Source organism: Rousettus aegyptiacus, unplaced genomic scaffold (genome assembly GCF_014176215.1).
Source record: "Rousettus aegyptiacus isolate mRouAeg1 unplaced genomic scaffold, mRouAeg1.p scaffold_m13_p_12, whole genome shotgun sequence".
NCBI lineage: Eukaryota > Metazoa > Chordata > Mammalia > Chiroptera > Pteropodidae > Rousettus > Rousettus aegyptiacus.
This window is the reverse complement of record NW_023416287.1, coordinates 77,621,978-77,645,645: the sequence shown is the minus strand read 5'-3', so window position 1 is coordinate 77,645,645 and position 23,668 is coordinate 77,621,978. Positions and strand designations below refer to the sequence as shown.

Here is a 23,668-nt window from a genome sequence, read left to right as displayed (position 1 = left end):
TTTATTCTTTCCTTACAAATTACACAAAAGGTGGTTCTTTGTGATATTCTCTAAACACATTTTAAATTACCTACTTTACAAAAGAGACCTTAAATGACAAGATCCTTCTATCTCAATGAAATTACAAGCTCATTATGCCCCAATACCCAACTCTAAAGAAAGTGTTGGTTTTAAATTCTAAAAAGCTGACAAAAACTTACCTCTCCTGCTCCAAGAAATAAGATTTTGTGTTCTAAGAGTGATTTACCAAGAACTTTTTGTGCTGCAAGAAGACCTGCTAGAGCTACTGCAGCTGTCCCTATGAGACAAATAAAGGTTTAAAAAATTTTTAAACTGGTCACAAGCAAAGGCTTTAAAACGTAGGAATCAAAATCCTAAAGTTTTCTTTTTGCTTTACCTTGAATATCATCATTAAAGGTACAATATTTTTCTTGATATTTTCTCAAGAACCTGAATGCGTTATGATTTCCAAAGTCTTCAAACTGAATAAGTGTGTTCTGTCCATATCTGAAAAACAGCAAAACCCCAAATGATTGTGTTGAAAATATCACTATTAAACAGCTTTCCTGTCTAATATTCCTCATGATAGCATTAAAAAATAATATATTGTTAGTTCATTTAAGGCCATTTGGCAATTTTCAGAGCCTATGAAAGACTAGACTCAAAATCTGGAAATTTATTTCTCATTCAAAAAAATTTATGGGGTGCTTAAAATGAATGCAGTACCACAGTGAACCTATGGAATGTCCATCTGTATAACTCTTTCCAAGTGCCTACGAGAGTGCCAGGCACACATAAGTACTAAATAACTTCCTAAAAAGAGATTTTGTCCTCATCTCAAAAAGTATGTATTTGTTATGTATATTTTCATTACATTAGCAGTTAAACAGCAACACAAGAAATATATAAATGAGGTTTAAAAATTATTACTGTGTGAGTTCACTGGCATTCAGGAAAAAAAAAAGAAAATCAGTCATGTTGGTAAGAAGGGGTAATAAGAGATGGCTTGAAAAGGAGGTGGGACTTTTTGGGGCCCTGAAAGAAGAACAGAAAGTCAAGAGGTAGGGAGAAAAGCAAGGTATATTTTGGTGGCCCTAAATTTTCAACAGTCTGACTATATATTTGAGGATTTATATAAAAAGATAATGGAGAAATTGGTTAAGGTAGTTTGGAGCCAGATAAGGGAGAATCCTGAATGCCAATTTAGAGAATGGGGACTTTATTCTGTATCTGATGTAGAATCACTAAAGGCTTCAGAGAAGGGAAGAATTCACATCAAGACTCCCTTCAGGAAGGATGTGTAGAACATGTTAGTGTGGGGAGAGATGAGAAAGACTGGAGCAGCTAGAAGGCTACTGAGGTATGAGGCCAAAAAAATCTAAAGTAGAGGCCATAGGAAGTAAAAGGGACACTTATGAGACATTAGAATGAACAAACGGAACTTGAAGTTAAGTGAGAAGTTTGTTAAAATGCCAAGGCAACGTAGATGACTAAGAAGATACTATTTGATTGTCTAAGGTAGTCAAGTGACAGAAAGGGTGGGGGAAATTTCCCAGATGATGAAAAGTTTAGTTTTAGATACGTCAACTTCGACTCCGAAAAAAATTTAATTTCTTAAGATCGTCTATGTACCAGTAATTTAAAAGGGAGAGCAGGGCTAGGTCATAAGGTAAAGAGTTTGGACTTTATCCTATGGTGATTAAAAAACAGAGAGATTTCAAGCAAAAGAATGATACAATGAAGTACATATTTTCAAAAGATTACTATGGTGGAAGGATGAAGATGAACTGGAGAAGAGGAAAATTGGAGAAAGGTTTAAAAGAATCCAGAAAAGAGAGGAGAATCTGCAGAAAGGCCGTGGCATGGAAAAGAGTTCTATTTCTGAGGCGTTTAAGTGGTCGCGCCAACTGGATTTGAGGACTGACATTGTGAAGGAGGTTGACAGAGAAAAAAGAAGATTCGAAGATAACACCAAGTCAGTTCTGGCAACAGAGTGAATGTTACTGCCACGAACAGAGGCTGGATACACAGGAAATAAGCAGTTGGAAAGGGAAGGAGTTGTTCTGGACACGAATATGAACGGGCAACAGAATGTCTGTATGGTCAATTCCAGCTGTTAAAAATGCAGCCCTCAGAGACTGGTGGGGCCACACAGATGGGTTTTCATGGGTTTCAGAGTCACATGCGTAAAGGTCATAGCTTGCATGACTGTAAGAAAACTACTCATCCACATTTAATAACAGAGAGCAAGAAGAACCAATGAAGATGACAAAAAAAAAAAGAAAAAGGTGGGAGAAAGGCCAAGTTAGGGAAGTCTTCTAACAGTCAGAAGAGAGAACTTCAAGGATATAGGAGCGGAAAACCTGGTCAGATGCTGCACAGAGGTGGAGGGCGAAGAGGGCCAAACGGAAGTGAGTTTAAAAGATGAAAGCTGTGTGAAGAGTTTCACTGGAATGGGGAAGTGAGCCTGGACGCCAAGGGCGGAAAGAACTGGACAGTGAAGGTGTAAGAGCAGTGCGTGCAGACTTCAGTCAAGATGTCAGATAACTCAGGAAAGCAAGGCGTGTATCACCTGTACCAGCACATCTGATCAGGCAAGAAAGAACCGAAGTGCTCAAAAATTTAATCTCGTTCTACCTATCTTAATGAGAGATAAGGAAAACAAAACAAAATGGTAATTTTTTAAAAAAACTAAAGATGCTTTGATATATTCAAACTTAAAAAAAGTACCTGTCAGTAATGGCTTTCATAAACTCATCAATCAAATCATCGTAACGTTGTGATCGATCTCTTTTCTGATACAAGCCCATGTAGAATGGATCTTTTAAGAGTGTCTACAAAATTGACCAAACATAGAAATAAGTCATTTTGTTACATAACCACTTCAAACATATTCTATACAATAAAAATTGTAGGGGGGTTGGGGAGCTGGGAGAATGGGGTGAAGGGTTAAAGAAGTACAAATTAGTAGTTGACAGCTGGGCACAGGGATGGGGTGCACGGCAGAGGAAAAGCAGTCAGCATTAATATGATGGCTAAGTGGAGGGCCAGGGGAGGGAGGGAGCAATTGGGGGGATCGTTTTATGAACAATATAGCTGTCTAACCAATGTACTATATACTTGAAATGAATTTAAATAAATGTATATAAAAACTTTTTAAAAATTGAAAAATAAAAAAATTACTACTATAGTTTTCTAAACCTTAATGCCCTTCTTCAGGAAATGTTTAAAGGGCTTAATTTACTAGTATTTGTAAAAATATTAAAAGCAGAGTTTAAGACAAAGATTAACATTTTCAAACGAGAAACGTAAAAAGAAAAATTTTTTTTAATATGGGAGGAAGATCAGAGGGGGAAAATGATTTTACTCACCGGATTATCAGTTCCCACATCAATACACACAGGCAGGCATCTATCAGGCCGTATTCCTGCACAAGCTGTATACAAACAAAGTTTTCCTACTGGAATTCCCATTCCATAGACACCCAGATCGCCGAGACCCAGAATTCTCTCTCCATCAGTCACCACAACAGCCTTGGTTACAAAAAATCAAAATAAATAAATTAAAAGCTGTGAAATTTAGCACATTAAAGAAAAGAACTTAAAAAAGATTTTCTTTATATTTTCACTCTCACTTTTAAAAATAAAATTGCTTCTTGTCTAACTTCCAAAGCACACCAATCAAGCATACTTAAGATTCTAGGAATTCTAGACTCTAGATGTCAAAAAGAAAATTAACATGATTTGATTTCCTCTGTCTCTGGTTTAAGAACAGAATGCTTCTGACTGAAGGATCAACTTAAATGTCTTCTCAAAGACTAAACAAGGGAGAGATTAACTGTAAGAGAAAAATAAGATTTAGAAAGAAACAACATGTTATTCTAACATAACAACATAGGCTGAATAAGAAAAACCTTAGCAATGATGATGAAGGAAAAGAACCTGAATAAAAACTATATCTACCTACGATGGTTTAAAGATAATACTATGAGTTTAATTATCTGACCAAATTTTTCTGGATTCTTAGAACTAATGATTATTCATCAAAGACTTTTTTAGTGAAGAAGACATGTAATAAAGGCACATAAGATTACTGCGTGTAATAAACACTAATGCCTAACAGATCATAAGTCATTAGATTTTATTTTACGAATGAGAGCCAGATTGACCAATATTATTTGCTAGATTTGCAACTCTGAAAGTTTTACATTTAAGGATCCGAACCTATCTTAGATTTAGAAGAAAAAAGGCATAATGAATCCTCCCTACTGCCCACCAAATAAAAGTTTTCATGACATTTAAATAATATGGTATTATTTGATTAATATTATTTTGAAATGGAATCATTTCAATTGAAATAGAAAATAATAATACTGACTGCATTGGAAAAGGAACACGGAGAAGGCAGGCAGCGCCAGCGGTGCTGACGGCGCGCGGGCTCGCCCCGTGTGCTCGATGGAGCTCCAGTTTCTTCCCCAAAGGCAAACTCTATACCAGTAACCCATTTTGTAGTTATTACTACCATGCTCTCCTCAAAGCACTAAATCTGCATGTATGGAAGTGCAAAAAAAAATCAGAACAACAATAAAAACTGTTTCTGGAAATTTAGAGGTAACTCACAAGGAAAGAAAAAACATTGTGAAAAGGAAGGTTGTGCTATTAGTACCTTAACATGATTTTCTGGCCAGTTATCCACAATTGATCTAACATGACCTCTGTCTGAGATTGAAATAAATAATCCCCTGCAACAGAACAAAAACACCTTTGCATTTCACAACAGTTTTTTTTTGCTTTTTCTAAGTCTTTGTTCATAATTGGAATAGTTAGATATTTTTAAAAAGCATAAAGGCACAGTATAATTTCCAAGCAGATTTAGCAAAGTCACACTGGTTTATTTTTGAACATTTACAACTACTTCAAACTATACTTGCATTGCTCACATAGTAGCTGCAACAAAGATTATTATTAAATGATGTGATAATTTTATGCAAAAAGAAATGTATCCACATATCATTTTCAAATAAACTCAATACACCTCTAATAAAATGCAATATAAAAATAAACCACCAGTGCAGGATAGCATAAAATAGCTAAATAAACTACTGCTAAAATGCACCAAAACTGAACATTTGAAATTTGAAGGAGCTGGAAGGAGCTGAAGGAAAAGAAAATTACATTAATTTCACATAAAAGATGACATCCTTAAAGCATTAGAAAAAAGTGAAGAGTTCTTTTAAATACACAGTATACTGTTATCCAACTGAGATAATCAATCTAGATTTCAAAAAAGGAAGAGAGAGAGGGAGGGAGGAGGGAGGGGAGGGAAAGAGGGAGGGTGGGAGAAGGGACAAGGGAGGAAGGGAAGGAGAAAGAAACATCAGTTCTAGGCAGCAATGCCAGCCAACAGGTCCCCAGGGCCTTCAAACTGGTTCTTAAACCTAACTTTCTCATTGATATCTTACCTTTGACATTACTATCCTAGCTCAAATCAACTTACACAGTTTCTCGACTATGGCTGCATAATAGAATCATCTCATGAGCTTATTTAAAAAATGCCAGGGTCCCACCCCCAGAGATAATGATTTAGCTGGCCTGGAGTTCAGATTAATTAACCCACCAAGATTTACTGACCATCTTCCAGGTAAAAAACAAACAGAAAAACCACCATAAATGACGCAAAGTATCTGCCCTCGCCCAAAAGTGATGCTCTCTCTGTTTCATATTAGTTCTCAGCTCTGGGTGCATATTGGAATCACATCAGGAGCTTTATGCAACACCAACACTTGGGCTCAACTCCAGACTGACTGAATCAGAATCTCTGCAAGTGGGGCCCAGGTACCAGCATTTTTTAAAGTTTCCCTTTGTTTTTTAATCTGGATTGAGAACCACTATTCTAAGTGAAAAAGAAGCTGAACACCTGGAATAATAACCATGGAAATGTTTTAGCCACATTAACTGATGGCATCACATAGGACAGAAAAGACAGTGTTCTCAACATGTCTTCTAGGGACTACCTGCAACACCATCACCAACGGTGTTCCTTAAGTCCGGACTCCAGACCTTTCTCTTTTTCATGAGAATCTTGGTAATGAAAAGAAGAGGAAAGCTGGCAGGAATCAAGATTTTAAATGAGTCCCACTGGTTTTTTGTATGCACATTAAAGTCTGAAAGCCACTAGACTAGATAGAGGGAGAATGAAGATAAATACTATTACACAATGAATTTCTACATTTTTATCAATGTGCAAGTAGAACGTGGGAAATACTTAAGGATTAAGGAAAATGACAGTTTAGAGGAAAAAGACATGAAAACTCAAATTAAGTAAAAATTGCAGCTATATATAATGCTTATAAGTTTATAAACAATTATCACATCAGTTTCCTCATCTGATCTTCTCAGTAGCTCTATGTTAGGTACTCGTATCCCTATTTTATTATGAGACATACAGTGACTTGCTCAAAGACTCAAGTCAATACCCAATCCAATCCCTTTCCACTTAAAATATTTAGAAGTGCTAGAACTACCTGAAATTAAAATTCATAAAAGTTCATAAAAAGAACAAACAGTAGAAATTAAAGCTGAGAAAAAAATAAAAATCAATCTCTTAATTTGGCCAGATTATCAAAAATATTACTAATTCTGGAGAATGTGCCACCAGAATTGAGTACCTTTTTTTTTTAAATAACTTAAACAAGGTTAGGAAAGAATGATGCTATTTCTACAAAAATAAAAGATATGAATATGATGCATTTTTATTAATCCCTTTTTGTCCAAATTAAGCTTTTGTGAGGTGAGAAATGTGGTTGAGATAAGACAGCAACAAGTAAAAGAGAAATGTCATAGGTGCCATGGAGTGATATTTCTCCTACGGAATAATCATTTTCAAATATATTTTTTAAAATAAGCCTTACTTAGGTCTTCTAAAGATGTGTCCATATTGGGAGCAGGCAAGACCAACTGTTGGTGTATATACAATGGGCATTAGACTTTCAATATCATCTTGCAGTATTCTATAAAACAATTTCTCATTTCTTTCTTGTATTCCCATTATATAGATGTATCTGAAATTAAGCACAGTAAATAACGTCTATATCAACCAGTATAACATGCAAAGTTTTGGCCTTTGAAAGTTAAATCTAACTATCTAAATTGAGGATCACCCCTCTCCCAGAAAATAAAACTGTAAATTAATCATAACTTAACACTCAGGAGCAAAAATGAACAAACATTAAAATGTACTTAAATGGCAGAGGATGATTATGATTAAGAGAATAACAACAGAAACAACAGCCAACATTTACTGAGCCCTTACTGTGAGTCAGGCTCTGTATCAGGCACTGGAAATGCAAAGATTACTATGACCCCTTTCCGCCTGTGCTTTAAGGACTCAATCTTCAAGGTGACTGACATGTAAATAAGGAAGCAAAATAAAGTGACATTCGTTCAAATATTTCCTAAAGAAAAGCTATGTGCCAGGCACTATTAAAAACTCCAGGGATGTATAAGAAGCGACCCTGTCCTCACGGAGTTTATAATCCTGTAGGCTTATAAGCCTAACAGAGGTAGCACAAAGGAGACAATGGTCAATTTATATAAATACATAAATAACAGCTTTTAAATAATAAAGTTTAGAAAACAGGAAAATGTTAGTTTGAAAAACCTGTATTCATCCTGAAATATGTCTAAAAGATTCATTATTTTTGTCTTCAAATATGAATCTCCTCCCGTTATCATCTGAACATGGGAACTGCAGAGTCCATTCTTGATTTCTTCCTCTCCCATTCTCCCATACCCAAATCTACTACATCAACAAGTCCTACAGTGTCTACCTGCTAAATATCCTTCAAATCTATCTACTTCCTTTCTCCATCTCCACCCAGTCCAAGCTGCCATCATTTCTCACTTGGGCAACCTCGGGAACTTTCAAACTAAGTTTTCATATACACAATTTTTCTCCTCTGCTCCAATCTATCCTTCTCTCCGCCTACTTTTCAGCCTCATTTTCATAGTGAAGTTAATTCCTCAAATGCATCACAGCACATACCTTGGAGTTGCTGCCTGTGAGGCACCTTTTTTACCCGGAACGCCCTCTGTCCAGGCTTAGTTTATCCATACTGATGAAAGCAGCTCAGGGAGGCATGTTCTGAGGTCCTTTTCTGCCCTTTCCCCATCCCCACCATATGTAAAGCATGTTAGATTTTCCTGTTTTCAGGTCTAAAACACCCTTCTCCTCCCTCTTCTGTAACTCTCACTCCACTTTCTGACTTTCTGCCTTCCTTTCAGCTTAGATGATATCATGAGTTCGGGACTATCACCTTATATATTTCCATGTTTCCAGGAACTAGCAAAGTACGTGGAATACAACCAGTGTACAAATATTTAATGAAGAAATAGGAGAACGGATTCCAGTTAGAAAAGGAATTATATTTTCTATATAGCTACCATGGGCAAAAAAATACCAATAGGTAGAAATGAAAGGGAAGGAGATTTCTCTTTACTATAGGGAAGAAAACTAACAATTGGGCTATAAAGACTATTAGCTTTATGAAAGACACAGCAGAAATGGTAAGGAAAGAATAGATGACTTATGCATGTGACAGAGGAGAATTATGTGATTCCTGGAGCTCCTTAATATTATTACTTTCACCTTCATTTCACTGTAGTCACTCTTCTGAGTATCTCACATTAGATCTTGTTGTCCTCACCTAAGACTGCTATGGCTCAGATATCCTGAAGGCCATTATTTCACTGTGTGATTCTCTACCCTGTGGCTAGCTATACAATGCTCTCGCTTCAGTTCTTCCAGGGATCTTAAGCTCCTGATGGCTTCATTTTCTCCCATTCTATTGGTTCCCTCTGGCTCTTCTTTTTTCCTTTCATTTGTGAACTCCTGAAGGCAATGGCTGGAATTTTTCATTTTAAGTTCCAGAGCTTAGAGCAATGCCTGGTACGTAACGGCCCTGAATTAATATTAGCTGAATGAATAAATGTAGCATCTCTGCCAGCCCAGTAAACCCCAAACCTTACATGTTTTCTGGACAGAATGACATTAAAACAAACAAGATCATGCCACTAGGCCTTCAGGGCCTACTCTCGCCCTTTTAACCTGTTCTTGTTCACCTTTACCTTGTGGATAAATTGGCTCTTCCAAGCATTTATCACTCTCCTTGTTAGCTCTATTCAACCTGGCCCTTCTAAATCTTCTATATCATAAAGAAAATCAAGGTCATCAGGTATGATAAGATCTTACAACCTGAGCTCCATCACCTGCATAGTTTATCCTTACTTATTCCTGTCCTCTTTGCTCTTGCCTCAGAAAATAAGCTATTCTTTTTCTCTTGTTCAAGGCCAGGTTTTTTACTTCTGCGCTTGACCCAAAGCCCTTTTCCTTTTTCTGGGATCTTATTCCATCAATTACTCTTTCTCTTGGGCTCATTCCTCACAGTTACAAGTGTGTTCAACTATCTATTGATGAGCTTCTGGAAAACAGGGCTGTGCATTATTGGAGAGGCCATACATTCTAATTTGCCTGGGCCAGTTCAGTTACTCCTTTTTCACTCCTCAGTGTCCTGAACTGGGTAATACGTATTATATGATCACTCTATTTATTTTTCACTTTATATCCTCAGTGGTTAATACAGTGGTACACAAAAAGTAGGCAATCAATAAAAGCTCCTGAATACAAATGGTGCAAATCAGATGATAGCCTTTGCTTCTAACATCTATTCAAATCTGAAATGCTCTCTGATTTTACACATAAAAAAACTGATTTCTGCTAAATTTTATAACAGTAAATACAAGTGAAGTATACACTGTAGTGAAGGAAACATCAGTATTATCAAAATAACAGTTAACTGACTAAAATACAAACTTTATTATACTATACATTCCCTATGCCATAATAACTATAAAACTCCCAACTTTTCAGATCAGAACATCGATAAAAAACTAAACATCTAATCAACTCTTACTTTTCCAAGGGCCCATTTAACTTTTTCACATTTCTATGGAATCGTAAGGCTTGAATATCTTGTGTCTCTATTTTGGGAGGTAGAAGTCCTTGAAGACCAAGCATTTGTCGTTCCCGTAATGTAAATGCCATTCCCTAAAAAAGAGAAATAAAAAGATTAAAGATTACTACTTATTGGGGTACAACAGTGCTATCCCTCACAATGTAATTGAAACAATTTTTTTTAACAAATCAATAAGATATCATTTTTTCCCAGTATGTCAAAAGATCTAATATTATCTAATATTATCTAATAATGTGTAAGATCTAATATTAGAGAGGGTACTGTAAAAGTTATTATTATATATCACTGCTGGAAATGTAAACTGGTTTAGGCTTTTGAGTAGACAATTTTTTAAAAATTTAAAATTTTTTAGTGAACATACTCTATAAGAGTATGTTCTAAGCAATTCTACTTCTAGAAAGCCACCCTCAATAAATATAAAGAGGCATATACAAAGAGATTAGTTCTAGCACTGTTTCTAGGTCTCTTAGCTATCACAAACTAAAAGTCCATCTATTATGGAACAGTTAAAAAACGTATATTATTTCTAAACCATGAAATATCGTCACGCTTAAACATGTATCCTTATGTGTGTGGTAGAATGATCTCCCAAACACACAGTTAATAAAAAAAAAAAAAAAGCAAGCTGCAGATCAAAACACATACTGTTCTGTTTAGAAAACCCCCTACAGTACATATGCACAGATATATGCATACACTAGAAATGAAATCAACAGAAAATAGTTTGAAAAAACATGAACCAAACTGATAAGGGAGGCTACCCCCACTAGAAAGGAGTAAGCCTGAGTAGAAGAAGGGGGAAGGAAGAAATGATATTTAAAAAGTTAACCTATGTCATAAGAAAAATTTTTATTGCTGGTATTCAGCCTGGGTTAAATTCTTTGCATTGAAGTGATGTCAGAATAAGGACTTCCAAAACTCATTTCCTACACAAAAACAATAAGAACACTAGCCAAATGATCAGAATCAACTTTTTCAGAATTCTGGAAATTAACCAAAGTCTTCAGCAATAGGGAAGCATTTATTCAAGAAAAACAGTGGAATTTTAGCAATAGTAAGCTTCAAGGCATTTTAACTTGCCTTATGTCTACTCCCTAGCTGCACAGTAGCCTTGAAAAGAACAATCACTGTGAAATAATCACTTTGAGAACCACAGCCTGACCGCCATTAGAGAGGGCAGAGGGGTTGAGATTCCTCTAAAGCCCCATACCTAGGAAACCACCATTATTATTGGAACGACCTGGTGGTTCCCTGGAAGACTCCATTTGCAAGGCTGTTTTTATTTGACCTGATTTGGAGCTCGCCTAGTATGAATACCCTTTTCCTCAGAAGAGCTTGTTAAAAATAATCGGAGGTAATTATTTAATATGGCAACTCCCTAAGGCAGCAAATAACAGATGAGCCAAACAACAGGCTAACCAAAAAGCTGAGGAAGGAGATAACCATGGGAGCGGGGGGGCGGGGGGATCGTTTAAAAACCTTGGACATATTCCTGAGAATCTAGATCATGTATATGAGCTATGGCATGTCCATGAAAGATGAGAAGGCTCACCTCTTGCTAACTTTGAGGCTCTTTGTAAGCAAGAAGCAAGGGCTGATGCATAGTTGTAAACTGCCCGGCTGAGTACTGAAGGTATGTCCCAACATATGCAGAGCCACTTGGCAAAGAATGGATTGAGAATGTCAATAAAAAGATAGAAAATATAAAAAGGAACCAAATAGAAACTCTGGAGCCAAAAGTACAATAACCGAAATTTAAAAATTCACTACAGGGGCTAAACAGCAAGTTTGAGCAGCTGAAAGTCAGCAATTAAAGACAGGTCAATTGAGATTATCCAGCCTGAGAAACAGAAAGAAAACACAATGAATAAATATAAACAGAGCCTCAGAGACCTGTAGGATTGTTACCCAGTGACAGACCTGCAGGGCCTGGCTGAATCTCTCCCCAACTCTAACCCTATCTCTGAAAACAGGGAGGCCCACTAGTCAGCAGTTAAGAACTTGTCAAAACTAGCTGAAACCAGTTGAAACCAAGAACCAAGCCTGCTGTCTAAATGACCTCCAAAAGATTTTAAAGCTCTTTATAATATAATCCTTATGCTAAATCTTTATGCTAAATAACACACCTACCAATGCCATGATAGTTAACAATCACATGACAATGGCAGAAGAAACCATAAAGAGAGCGTGGAACCCTGATCCCAAGCGAGCCAGCATACCTTTGTCCAGAAAATCCATGACTGTTCCTATTATTTACCTAAACCTCTCCTTCATTTCTACTACCCCATTTTAGCCACCTCTGGACTGCTAAGGGATGAAACTGATTTGAGAACTAAGTTTCCACTTCTCCATTCTCTGGCCATAGAATAAAAGCTTGTGCTGTTAACTCTCACTTTTGGTCTATAATTGGCTTCCCCATGCTGAATGGGAAAAGGACTTCACTTGGGGTCGTCAAAAAGGAGATTTTCACCCCTTGGTAACGATACCATCAAGAGTGCCTACATATGTATAACGAGAGTCCAGAAGGTGACAATAAAGAATATTTGAAGAAATAATGGCGAAAAACTTTTCAAATTTGTTGAGAAATATTAATCCACACATTTAAAAAGCTCAATATTCCCAATGAGGAAAAACTCAAAGAGATGTACCCCTAGACACATCGTATTCAAATCGTTGAAAGAGAAACACAAAAGGAGAAATTTGAAAGTAGAGAGAAGGGATTCATCAGTGCACAGGATATCCTCAAAAAGGTTAAGAGGTAGTTTCTTATCAGAAAATATGGAGGCCATAGACAATAGGATGTCATTTAAAGTGCTGAAAGAAAAAAAAAACTGTCAATCAAGAATTGCCAAATCCTACAAAACTATCCTTTAAAATGAAGGAGAAATTAAGAACATTCCAAGATTAAAAAACAAAAACAGGATTCATTGCTAGCAGACCTGTCCCACAAGAAATACCGAAGGCCGTCCTTCAGAATGAAAAGAAAAGACACTAGACAGTAACTCAAATCTACACAAAGAAATAAAGAACATGGGTAAGATAACTACATAAGCAAATATAGACAGTATAAATGTATTTTTCATCTGTTGCTCTTTTTTCTATTACCTGATTTAAAAGGCAACTGCATAAAGCAATAATTATAAATCTGTGTTGATGGTCACACAATGTATAAAGATGTAATTTGTATGACAAAGTAGCATAAAAGAGGGTGATAGAGCATTACAGGAGCAGTTTTTGTGTACTATTGCAATTAAGTTGGTATGGATCTGAACTAGACTGTTCATTATAAAGATGGCAATTATAATCTCCAAGGCAAACCACTAAGAAAATAACTGAAAAATAGGCAGTAAAAGAAATGACAAGGAAATTAAAATGGTATGCTAGAAAACATCTATTTAACAAAAAAGAAAGGGAAGGAAATAAAAAAGCGAACAAAAGAGATCTAAGACATTTAGAAAACAAATAGTAAAACGGCTGATGTAAATCTCCCTGATCAGTCATTAAACTAATGGTAAATGGATTAAACTCTACAATGAAAGTGCAGGGATTGGCAGAATGGCTAAAATAACATGACCCAAGAAAAGCTGTCTATAAGAGAAACTTTGATTCAAAGACACAAACAGATGGAAAGTAAACCAACAACAACAAAAAAGGTATACCATGTAAATAGTAACCAAAAGAGAGCTGGAGTGGCTATATTAATAATAAATAAAACAGACTAAACATTGTTACTAGACAAGGACATGTTATAATGATGAAAGGTTCAATCTGTTAAGCAGATACAATTAAAAATGTATACATGTATAACAAAAAAGGCACAGAATATCTGAAACAAAAACTGACAAAAAAAATTTAAGGCAGAAAGACAATTCAATAAGTTGGAGACCTCACCACCTCATTTTCAATAATGGAGAAAACAACTACACAGAATATCAACAAAGAAATATAAGACTCAAACAACACTATAAAGTAACTGTAATCCTAAGAGACACCTATAGAACACTACACGCAACAGAAGCAGCGTTCACACTTCTCAAGCACACGAGCACTATTCTCCATGACAGAGCGTATGGTAGGCAATTTAAAAAAGTGTCAATAAAATTAAAAGGATTTAAATCATCCAAGGTTTTCTCCAATCACAATGCAATGAGATTAGAAATCAATTATACAAGAAAATTTGGAGAATTCACAAATATTTGAATATTAAACAACAAATTCCTAACTATCCAATTAGTTAAAGAAGAAATCACAAGGGAAATTAGAAGATACACTAAGATAAATTAAAACACCCATTTCAAAACTTCTGGGCTATAGTGAAAACAATGCTTAGAGGGAAATTTATAGCTGTAAACACCCATATTTAAAAAGCAGAAAGGTCTCAAATCAGCAACCAAACCTTCTACCTTAAAAGAAACTGGCGGGGGGCGGGAGACAGAGGAAAAACAAACTAAACCTGAAGCCAGAAGAAAGAAAGATTAGAGTGGAAATAAATGAAATAGAAAATTAAGCAACTGAAAATGTTTTTAAATCAATGAAACCAAAATTTGGTTCTTGGAAAATATCTATTAAATTGACAAACCTTTAGCTAAACTATAAAAGAAAAAAGGGAGGACTCAAATCACTAAAAACTTTGTGTCTCATGTTTTACCTTTTAAGATTTTATTAAATATAAAGAAGGTAAAACCAAAACTGTCACTCCTACTTCCTTTCTCCAACTCTAGCAAAAGGATTAAAACTTCAGTGCTGCCTTTAAGTACTATTTTATTAATCACACTAGCAAGATACTCTTAAAACAGTATTTAAAAATATGCAAGAAATTATTAATTTAGTCTACAATGTTTAAAGCACAAGCCTGACTTCTTTACATGGTAAGTCCCCAAAGAGTTCATGACCCTCAAATTGGGAATCACTAGTCTATGTTCCTCCTTAAACAAACAGATGACACAAACACTTCCTGATGCTTAAGGGATTTCACGAAGTGGTCCTTCAATGAGGTAACCATACAGATGATATCCAACCTTAGAGATTTCAGAAGGCCAGATCATCGGATTTTATTTTTCTTTACAGAAGCAGTGTAATGCATTTTAGACTATCTTCCTCTTTAAAATTCATTTGCCACAATGTACTTTAAAAATTTCTTATAACCCAAAAGGTAGGTTTTATATAGTTTCTATAAGAATAAAAATAAAATTAAACCAATATATTTAATCAAATGTTTACAATACCCATGGCATTTATAAAAGATACAAAGAAATTCTGAAGGGTCGCTGCCCAAAGGAACCTTAGGAAATATAAAGTCATGAAAATGAATTTAAAACAATTATTTAAATGACAGCTCAAGACATGAAAAGTAACACAAAGCAACATATATTGATTATTTGTTATAGAACAGGAAGATAAAAACTCCTGCAGGGTTTCTAAGAGAGTGATTACTCCAGTCTATGGTGGTGTGAAAAGTCTCTACTGGGGAACTGGACTTTGAATGAATTGCATCTTTAAGAGCAAGCAAGATTTGGAGAGGTGAGGAAAAAACGGCAGATTAGAATATCCCTCATCGGGCTTCATTTAATTCACTAACTGTTTGCTGAATTATCATTCTGCGCCAGGTACCAAAAGATGTAAAGATAAGGTACTCTGTGTGACCCTTAGTCAGAATTTACATTCCCTTTTGTAGGCCTGAAACCCCTCAAAACACATCATACTATCCTATTAATTATCTCCCTTATGATGGGAAAAAAAACGGGATCGGCAAATTTTTGACTTGTTTTAAAATAAATCACAACTTAATCTGAATGCACTATTTCCAAAAGGTAATTTCATATTATACAATAAACACGATGTATATTCTCTCACACATAAGAACTCTCTTTCCAGAATTATCTTTACTTACTATTTAATATTGCCCCCAAAAGACAGAGAGGGACTTGCCCACTGAACCCAGCTTGGATAAGGAATAAAGGCATGGACAAGATCTCTGTATTGCCTAACACCTCTGGCCCACAAGCATAAAAAGGGTCAGAGATCCCTCTCCTTTGAAACAGTAGTATGATTAGTGAGCACAATCACTTGAGTGTAATGGTTTGTGTCCAAAGGGGGGGGGGGGGTAGAAGTTAGATAAAATTTCATTTTACAGTTTTGACCCCATCTTCCAAGGGCGTCAAATCAGAATGAGTATCTGATTTAAGCTAAGTAAATCTAAACGTTCCACATCTGGCCAAAAGTCCTGGCCAGGCTGCCATTCTGGGGATTTTTCTGAGCTAGATAGAACTAGGAAATAAAGTCAATCCTTTTCTGGTGGTAGAAGTTGTAAGGTGTGAAATTTTGGAGTTATAAAGCAGCCATGATTCTTGCCATATGGAGAAAAGTGAAAAGTTCATGCAGAAAAAGCAAATACCGCTAAACGTTTTAATATAAAGTGACAAAATACAAAAAAAAAAAAAAAATTACCATTTATCTGTCTAAAATATATGGAATCAAACCTTTACCAGGAAGAGAGAACAGGAATGTTGGTGTTCATGTCACTGACCTTGTTTGTTCTTGGGTTCAGCATAAGTGGCTTGCCTTTCTCCTTTCTGTGCAAATGGCGACATGCCAGAGTACAGGGAGTTGCAACTATTCTTAACCGGGACAACATCTTTTCTTTCACCTGAGAAGAACAAAGTAAATAAAGCACTGCTGAGAGACATATTATAGAACTACATGCATGTACACATCAGCTATCGGTTTTCAAATGTAGATTTAGAAAGCTTAACTTTCCACATGTGAAAAATCTTTTCCAAAACACTTTCAAATGTCTACAGGTTATAAAGGTTATGTAATAGATGAAGACAAAGACTTCCTTTTCCTGATAACACTCTAAGTCCTAGGATAATAATCATTGCTACCCTTAGGCATCTCCAACAGTTAGCTAAACATGTGCCCTTCTTCTAATCCACACAAGTGTGGTAAAGTATGTATCTCCCATTTAGGAGAGAAAGAAATTGAGAGTTTAAGAAAGAGGGTAACATTTAGTAAAGACTGAAATGAGTTCCATGTAAATGAGTGTGGGAGTTTAGCTTGAAGGTGGAAAAGTAAACAACCGGAAAGCCTGGAACATACACATTCAGAGGAAGAGAAGCTATCCAGATTCTTATTCGGACTTGGAATTTTCATATACTATATTCGGTTTAAATTTAATGCACTAAAATTGTTTTAAGAAACTGTTATTAGTAGAAAAAAAAATCAAATTCTATAGAAAACATGTTTCTGTTCTTTCACATCTATCCTAAATGTAGTAATTTTTCAAAATGAAAAACTACATAATAAATTAAACCTTACATATCTACTGATGGAAATATAATAGATTCTTCTACATAGCAATTCTCCTACCAAAAATCAATTTGCAATGTCCATTTATTACTTTAATCATTAGAAATCATTTCAATTGTTACGCAAAAAGGTTTTTTAAATGGAATTTCTATTTGCTGAGACACCTGTGGTCTGTAAATGGGGGTACTACAAAACCACTAATTCAGAAGTTTTTTAAAGTTCTTTTTAATGGAGGTGAAATTCATGCAACATAAAATTAACCATTCTGAAGTAAACTAGAGAGATATTAAAAATCTATGTTATGTAAACCACCACCTCTAGTTACAAAACATTTTCATCATTACAGAAGGAAACACCATACCCAGTAAGCAGTTTTTCTCCTTCTCTCAGTCCCCTCAACTGAAACCAAGGGTCCTTACGATTTTGATTAAACTCAGTTTTAAATTCTAGCTCTAGATATCCTCTATCTCTATTTACACACACACACACACACACACACACATACATACATACATACATACATACATACATACATACATACCCCTCAGAGACCTGACTTTTTCCTTGGATAATCTACAACCCCTGAGGCAGCAGAAGACAGTAGCCTGGACCTAACTAATGGTCACCTGTACAGAACCTCTGGCAGGCCACAGATAACATCTCAACCTAAGTTATGTTTCAGTTCCAGAACGAACCCCATGGCTACTTTCCCATGAGACCAGACAGAGGGACTCCAAAGAAGACCTTTGAACTGTCCTCAAGACCTGAAGAAATGATTCATTACCTTTATAGCACCTCCAACCAATCAGTAGAGCTCACAATCCCAACTCCCTTAGCTACCAAGACTAATGATTTTCTCCCTATATAACCTACCCCCAGAGGACATCAGGGAGCCAGATATTAAGAACACTCGCTTACCTGTGTCTCCAGACTTGGTGTCATTTCCTTAAAAAAAAACCTCTACTTTCTCTGCGGCAAACTCCTGTTTGTGTCTCATTGGGCTGTGATGCACACAGACCAAGAACCCTTTGAGTTCAGTAACACAACCACCAATCTGCTTTCTGTCTTTATGGATTTACCTATTCTGGATATTTCATATAAATGTGGTACCTAAATATGGCCACAAAAACAAGAACTCTACATGGTCACAAGCACATCGAGAATGATGAGAAATGGAGATGGGACACATGCTGTTTAAGGGTACAATCTTATAACAAGTAGTAAATAAGTCCATCCAAAAGATCGAATGCACAGCATAGTGAATATAGACAATATCGTACTACTATCGACAAACTTGCTAAGAGATGAGAACTTAATTATTCCAAACACTAAAATGACACATTAATTTTGCAATGTGACAGAGACACTAATTATCGCTAAAATGGCAATCACATTATAATATATAAATATATTAACATGTTGTATACCTTAAATTTACACAACGTTATATGTCAAATATGTTTCAATACTAATAAAAAAGAATCATGAGACATACAACAAATAACTGGTTTTCTTTTTAAAAAATGTTAATGACACAAAAGACAGATAAGAACAAAAATTCAACTAAGTAAATTTGAAAATTCCAATTGGCTTTATTAAGTGATTCGTGAATCAGGCAGCATCCCAGCTAGCAATCAGAAAGGAGCTCTGAGGCGCTGTACAAAACAAAACTATTAAAGGCAGCAAGGGAATGGGAGAAGGAAGACATAAACAAAAGAAAGTTATTTCAGGCAAGGTCACCTTCCTTTGGTGAAAGGAAGGGATCTATCATACAGATCACCTCACTTGTCTTATCAGAAAATGCCACAATCACTGATTAAAGGTCACATTCCTGGGAGAGGCTGAAACAGCATTTAAAATTTGGTTTGCTGTCCTCAGGGGCAAGTGACTCCATTTGGGGCCTGTTTATTTATTTATTTTTAAACAATTCCCCCCTTCTGATCAGAGATGTAATCAAAAATAAACTCATTCACACCACTCTCAGCTATCACTCTATAGTTCTCCTGGCTTTTACTGATCCTCTGTGGAATTATTTTCTTTGCTAATTCTCTATGGCATTTAGACTTCAAATTCACAATTTTTATGTCAGTCATTCTCTTTCTCCTTTTCTGATGTTCCAGTCTTGGTAAGATCATTTGCTTGGTGGTTAGCCACTGCAAACATGCCTTTAAAGCCTTTGAGAGAATAAAGCATGCCAAGATGATTTCTATGATTACTATGAGCAAGATGGTTCCCAATGTCTGGAGTGCACTTTAGAGCCATTTTATAGACAAATATATGAGGAAATGAGAAGAATTCAGGATCCAGTCCAGCTTTCAAGTACATAACAAAACCACAAAGATAATCAACAGGATAAGAATCTAATATCCACAAAGGTACAAATATAATTCTTCTCTCTACAACTACCCCCATTTTTTACCAAAGATAATCACAGTAAAACTAATTTGTTTACATTAAACTTGACTTGATTAGTTACAGTTAAGTGCAGCAAAAATAGTGATTGATCATATAAGCTGTCTAAGACTGCTTTCTGTTAGGAAGAATCTGATTGAACCTGTAAAAGCCTCTGAGGCCAGGAAGCTAAGCCAATGACTGGCCATCAGACTTTATCTACAATTCAAGTTTGGTCAAAGCCTTGGTGATATAGTTATTCTTTTGGATCTCAAATAAATGTATGTTCTTAGAACCAGTTTCCTAGAATATTTTTGGTGACTTGAAACTTTAAATTTTGCTAAATTAAATGATGGAAATTTACTGAATATTTAGCTCCTGTCCAAATAAGATAAAATACTGAAACATTAATTATTAAATAGTCTAAATTTATCAATTTTTAGTTTCTTATTGCAGAAGAACTAAAAGAAATTTGGGTTGAAAGACTGTACTATCGAAAAGGGTATATTTCTAAGTAATTATGAAATATATTTACAGTAAAAGAACCTGTTTCTAAAAAATTCTGAAATATACAAATAAACTTGCCAATCTGAAAAAAAAAATACTGATGTAACAGGTTATAATTACTTAGTTTTCATTAGAAATTGAGGTTTTTAAGGGTTAAAAATTACAATATTGAAATGCCAAGTAAAACTACTAGAAATAATAAGAGAAACAACTTTGAATCCAAGGAAAGTAGGATGTGTGTTTTCAGTAATAGAAGGCATAAGGTATAGAAATGCATTTTTGAGGGAATTACAAGGAAAAGTTGTAGAAAAGGAAGCTTGAGAAAGGAAATTCTGTGTACAATCAAACTAGATGAGATAAATGAATTCATCATAAGGTTTAATATCAACAGTGTACTTACGTAAAATTAAAACTCAATGTTCTTTTATCTGCTGAAAGGACAAAGTTTTCCTGCACTATTGGTATGCTATTAATGAAAGATTATAAAGAGGAAGCAAAGATTTTGTGTTTTATTAAAATTACTTCCTGTGCTCTTTAGGTTTTTAATTGCTTAGGTAAACCAAGTCTTATTATTAAAAGAGCAAAGTTTTACTGTTTAACCTTCTACATTAACCTGTGAAGTTTTTGTCATCATAACAAAGTATTGCTTCATAGTTACCCATCATCTTACGTGACTGTTACACGACTTTTGATATGTTTGATAAACTTCTCGAAATTCAAAAATTAGTCTTTTTCTTAACTTGAAAAAATCTTTGAGATTTTTCCAAAGGATTGCTGAACTTTTTCAAGGGAGATCTTTGAAATGATTCTTTGATATTCTCAGTTGGCTGCCCCTGCTTGCCTGCTCCTCATTTTTACCCTCCTCCTCCAACCTGTCAAATCTACCCCATATATTTTCAAATGAGAGAATATATGCAAAAGCATTATAATTAAAGACTTAAAGTGTTACATCGCTCGCATTATTTATTACTAAGTGATAAAGAATAACATATAAAAGTACAGTTGACACATAATGCATCTAATTCTGCAACAGACTTAAATCTGCATATAAGTGGACCCGCACAGTCCAAACCTGCATTGTTCAAGTGTCAACTGTATTTTGGATGCAGTTGTCAATCTGCTTATGCTGAGGGCTGACTTAAGTTATATATGGAAATTCAACTGTGCGGGTGGTCAGCTCCCCTAACTCGCAAATTATTCAAGGGTCAACTATACTTTTAATAGTATCTTCAGAACAAGTAACCATAAGTGTTAGGTCGGCAGGGAGGGCCAACCAGATGCCTGCCTGGAGACCTCCCAGCCTGACATCAGAATCTTGACACCCAAGTGATAAGGGCCCACCCTAAAGGCCTGGCGCCACTACCCCAACCCAGATGCTCAACTGACACTCCCCATTCTATACCCTTCTCCCACATAACCCTACAAAAACTACGCCCTCCCATCTGGCCCATCTTCTCTCGGGACAGGTGAACCTCGCCCGAGAGCGCTCTCCCAATAAAGGCTTGCTTTTAAAACTTCTCTCGGCGTGTCACGCGTTTACCTTACAATAAGTAAAAAAATAGCATAAGGAAAAAATCTCTGCCAAAATGTGAGCCAAGGACTGAAAAACAGACAGACGGGCTGAAGACTAGCTGGAGGCAACAAGATAAAATGGGGGTGGTGGTGGAATCACAGCTAACTCATGTTATACAGATATGATGGGAAGAGACAGGTGAAGTAAAAACAGGTAACACAAGAAGGCGGGGCTTCTAACTTTGAACAAGTATGTAAAATCAAGCAGCTTACTTTAAGAGTTTCCTGGATAGTGAGTGAGATACACCTGTAGTTTTTCCGCCTGGTGTGTCGTTCACACTGCCTTGTCCTGGGAAGCAGAGGAAAATACTCTCTGTGTGGTGTTCATAAACTAGACGGGGACTGAAACCGCTAAGCCACTGGGTGTTGGCGACTGCTCCCCTTGGCTCCCTATCCAAGGGTAGAAAGAAAAAGGTCAATGCACTGGATATCAGAATTACAGAGAGGTCACAGCTTGGTGCAATGAGAAACTTTGTAGTCAGAGCTGAATTTGAATCAAGGACTCAACTAATTACCAATTTGAAATCAGCTGTGTCACCCAGGCATTCCCAAATGGTATCTGAATTGGTGTTAGTCTGGAACACGTTTTTCATTGGCCTGTGACCAAATGAGAAAAACCAGAACGATGTAACATAGTTTTTTATAATACTAAATTTATCTTTGTGTTCATGTAAGTAATTACAATCTTTCTCTTTTAGTGGCGAAAATGTCCTTTCTTTTATGAAAGGATGGGAACAGGAGTAGTTTTTCAAAAAGGTCCTTAACCAGGTACAGTGTGACTCCCGTCAGGGTACCAGCTCCCTGCCGCCCTGCACACAGAGACACAGAGGGCTGGCATCCAGCTGGGGAAAGCAGAGCAGGTCCGCGGGTCCAAGTGTCAGGGCTGCACACTCAAAAGGAAAATCAGGAGAAGGAAATAGCAAGCACAGGCCTACAAAACAACCGGGGGTGGGGGGGGGGGGGAAGGAAGGAAAGAAAGAAAAAAAAAAGAAGAAAAAGAAGAAAAGTAGATAACAAAGAAAAGAAAAAGAAAAAGGTCTTTAATCTTAACAGAATTAAAAGTTAGTAATCATATGTCTGGTCCCAAATGCCCCCCATACACACTTTTTTTTTTTTTACTTGCCCATGAAGTCCAAAAGTCTGGGAACTACTGATTTAGAAGTCTCACTTTTCCCATCGGTTAAAAAAGAGAAGAGAAACTCTATTTTGCAGACTTGTGTGTACATGATGATATAATATATATATAAAGCATCAAGCCTTTAGAGCTTTATCATCATCATAAAGAGCTTGACTGATTTGAAGATTTATTCAATCAAATCCACATCCAGGCAGTCTAGCACCATTGTCAAAGACAAGCTCCAGAATCAAACTGCTGGATAAAAATCCTGGCTTTGCCATTGCTAGCTCCATGATTGAGTAAATCAGAGTAAATTACAATCTCATCACTCAAATAGTGATGATAAACAATAGGACCTATTAAATATGGCTGTTTTCAGATTTAAATTATATAATCCATGTAAGATGCTTATCACGGTGCCCTCTTAAGTACTCTGTAAATGTTAGTTATCTAAGCATTGTTATTAGTAATAGACTAAGGTGTTCAGAAGTGCTTTCTAAAAGCCTGTTAGTTCCTGCATCAACATTTTCTAATGTGAAATCCATATTGTGGGCTATGACAATCATGGATAATCATGGATAATATGGTTAACATTTATTTAAACTATTTTAATCTCTAGGTCAAAAATGAGAATTTGGATGATACATACATAGATCCAGGAAACATCAAATGTCATCATAAATGATATCTACAGAATCAATATTTTTCATTACTTTTGAAATTTGTACATATTGATCAAA

General features: G+C 35.9%; 1 protein-coding gene across 3 annotated transcripts in view; it reads right to left on the bottom strand.

Moving 5' to 3' along the window:
* The window catches only part of ME2 (malic enzyme 2), a 49,612-nt gene that overhangs the window by 20,470 nt on the left and 5,474 nt on the right, over positions 1–23,668 (bottom strand). The window contains exons 2-10 of one of the 3 annotated variants that reach the window (XM_016148773.2): positions 22,025–22,201; positions 16,560–16,679; positions 9,971–10,104; positions 6,911–7,060; positions 4,666–4,741; positions 3,372–3,533; positions 2,731–2,834; positions 398–507; positions 201–298 (exon numbers count right to left, since the gene is read on the bottom strand). In XM_016148773.2, the coding sequence (XP_016004259.1) occupies positions 201–298; positions 398–507; positions 2,731–2,834; positions 3,372–3,533; positions 4,666–4,741; positions 6,911–7,060; positions 9,971–10,104; positions 16,560–16,667 (942 nt within the window). In that variant the 5' untranslated portion in view covers positions 16,668–16,679; positions 22,025–22,201. The remainder of the gene's footprint in view (positions 1–200; positions 299–397; positions 508–2,730; positions 2,835–3,371; positions 3,534–4,665; positions 4,742–6,910; positions 7,061–9,970; positions 10,105–16,559; positions 16,680–22,024; positions 22,202–23,668) is intronic. The other 2 variants (XM_016148774.2, XM_016148772.2) reach the window with 2 other exon arrangements.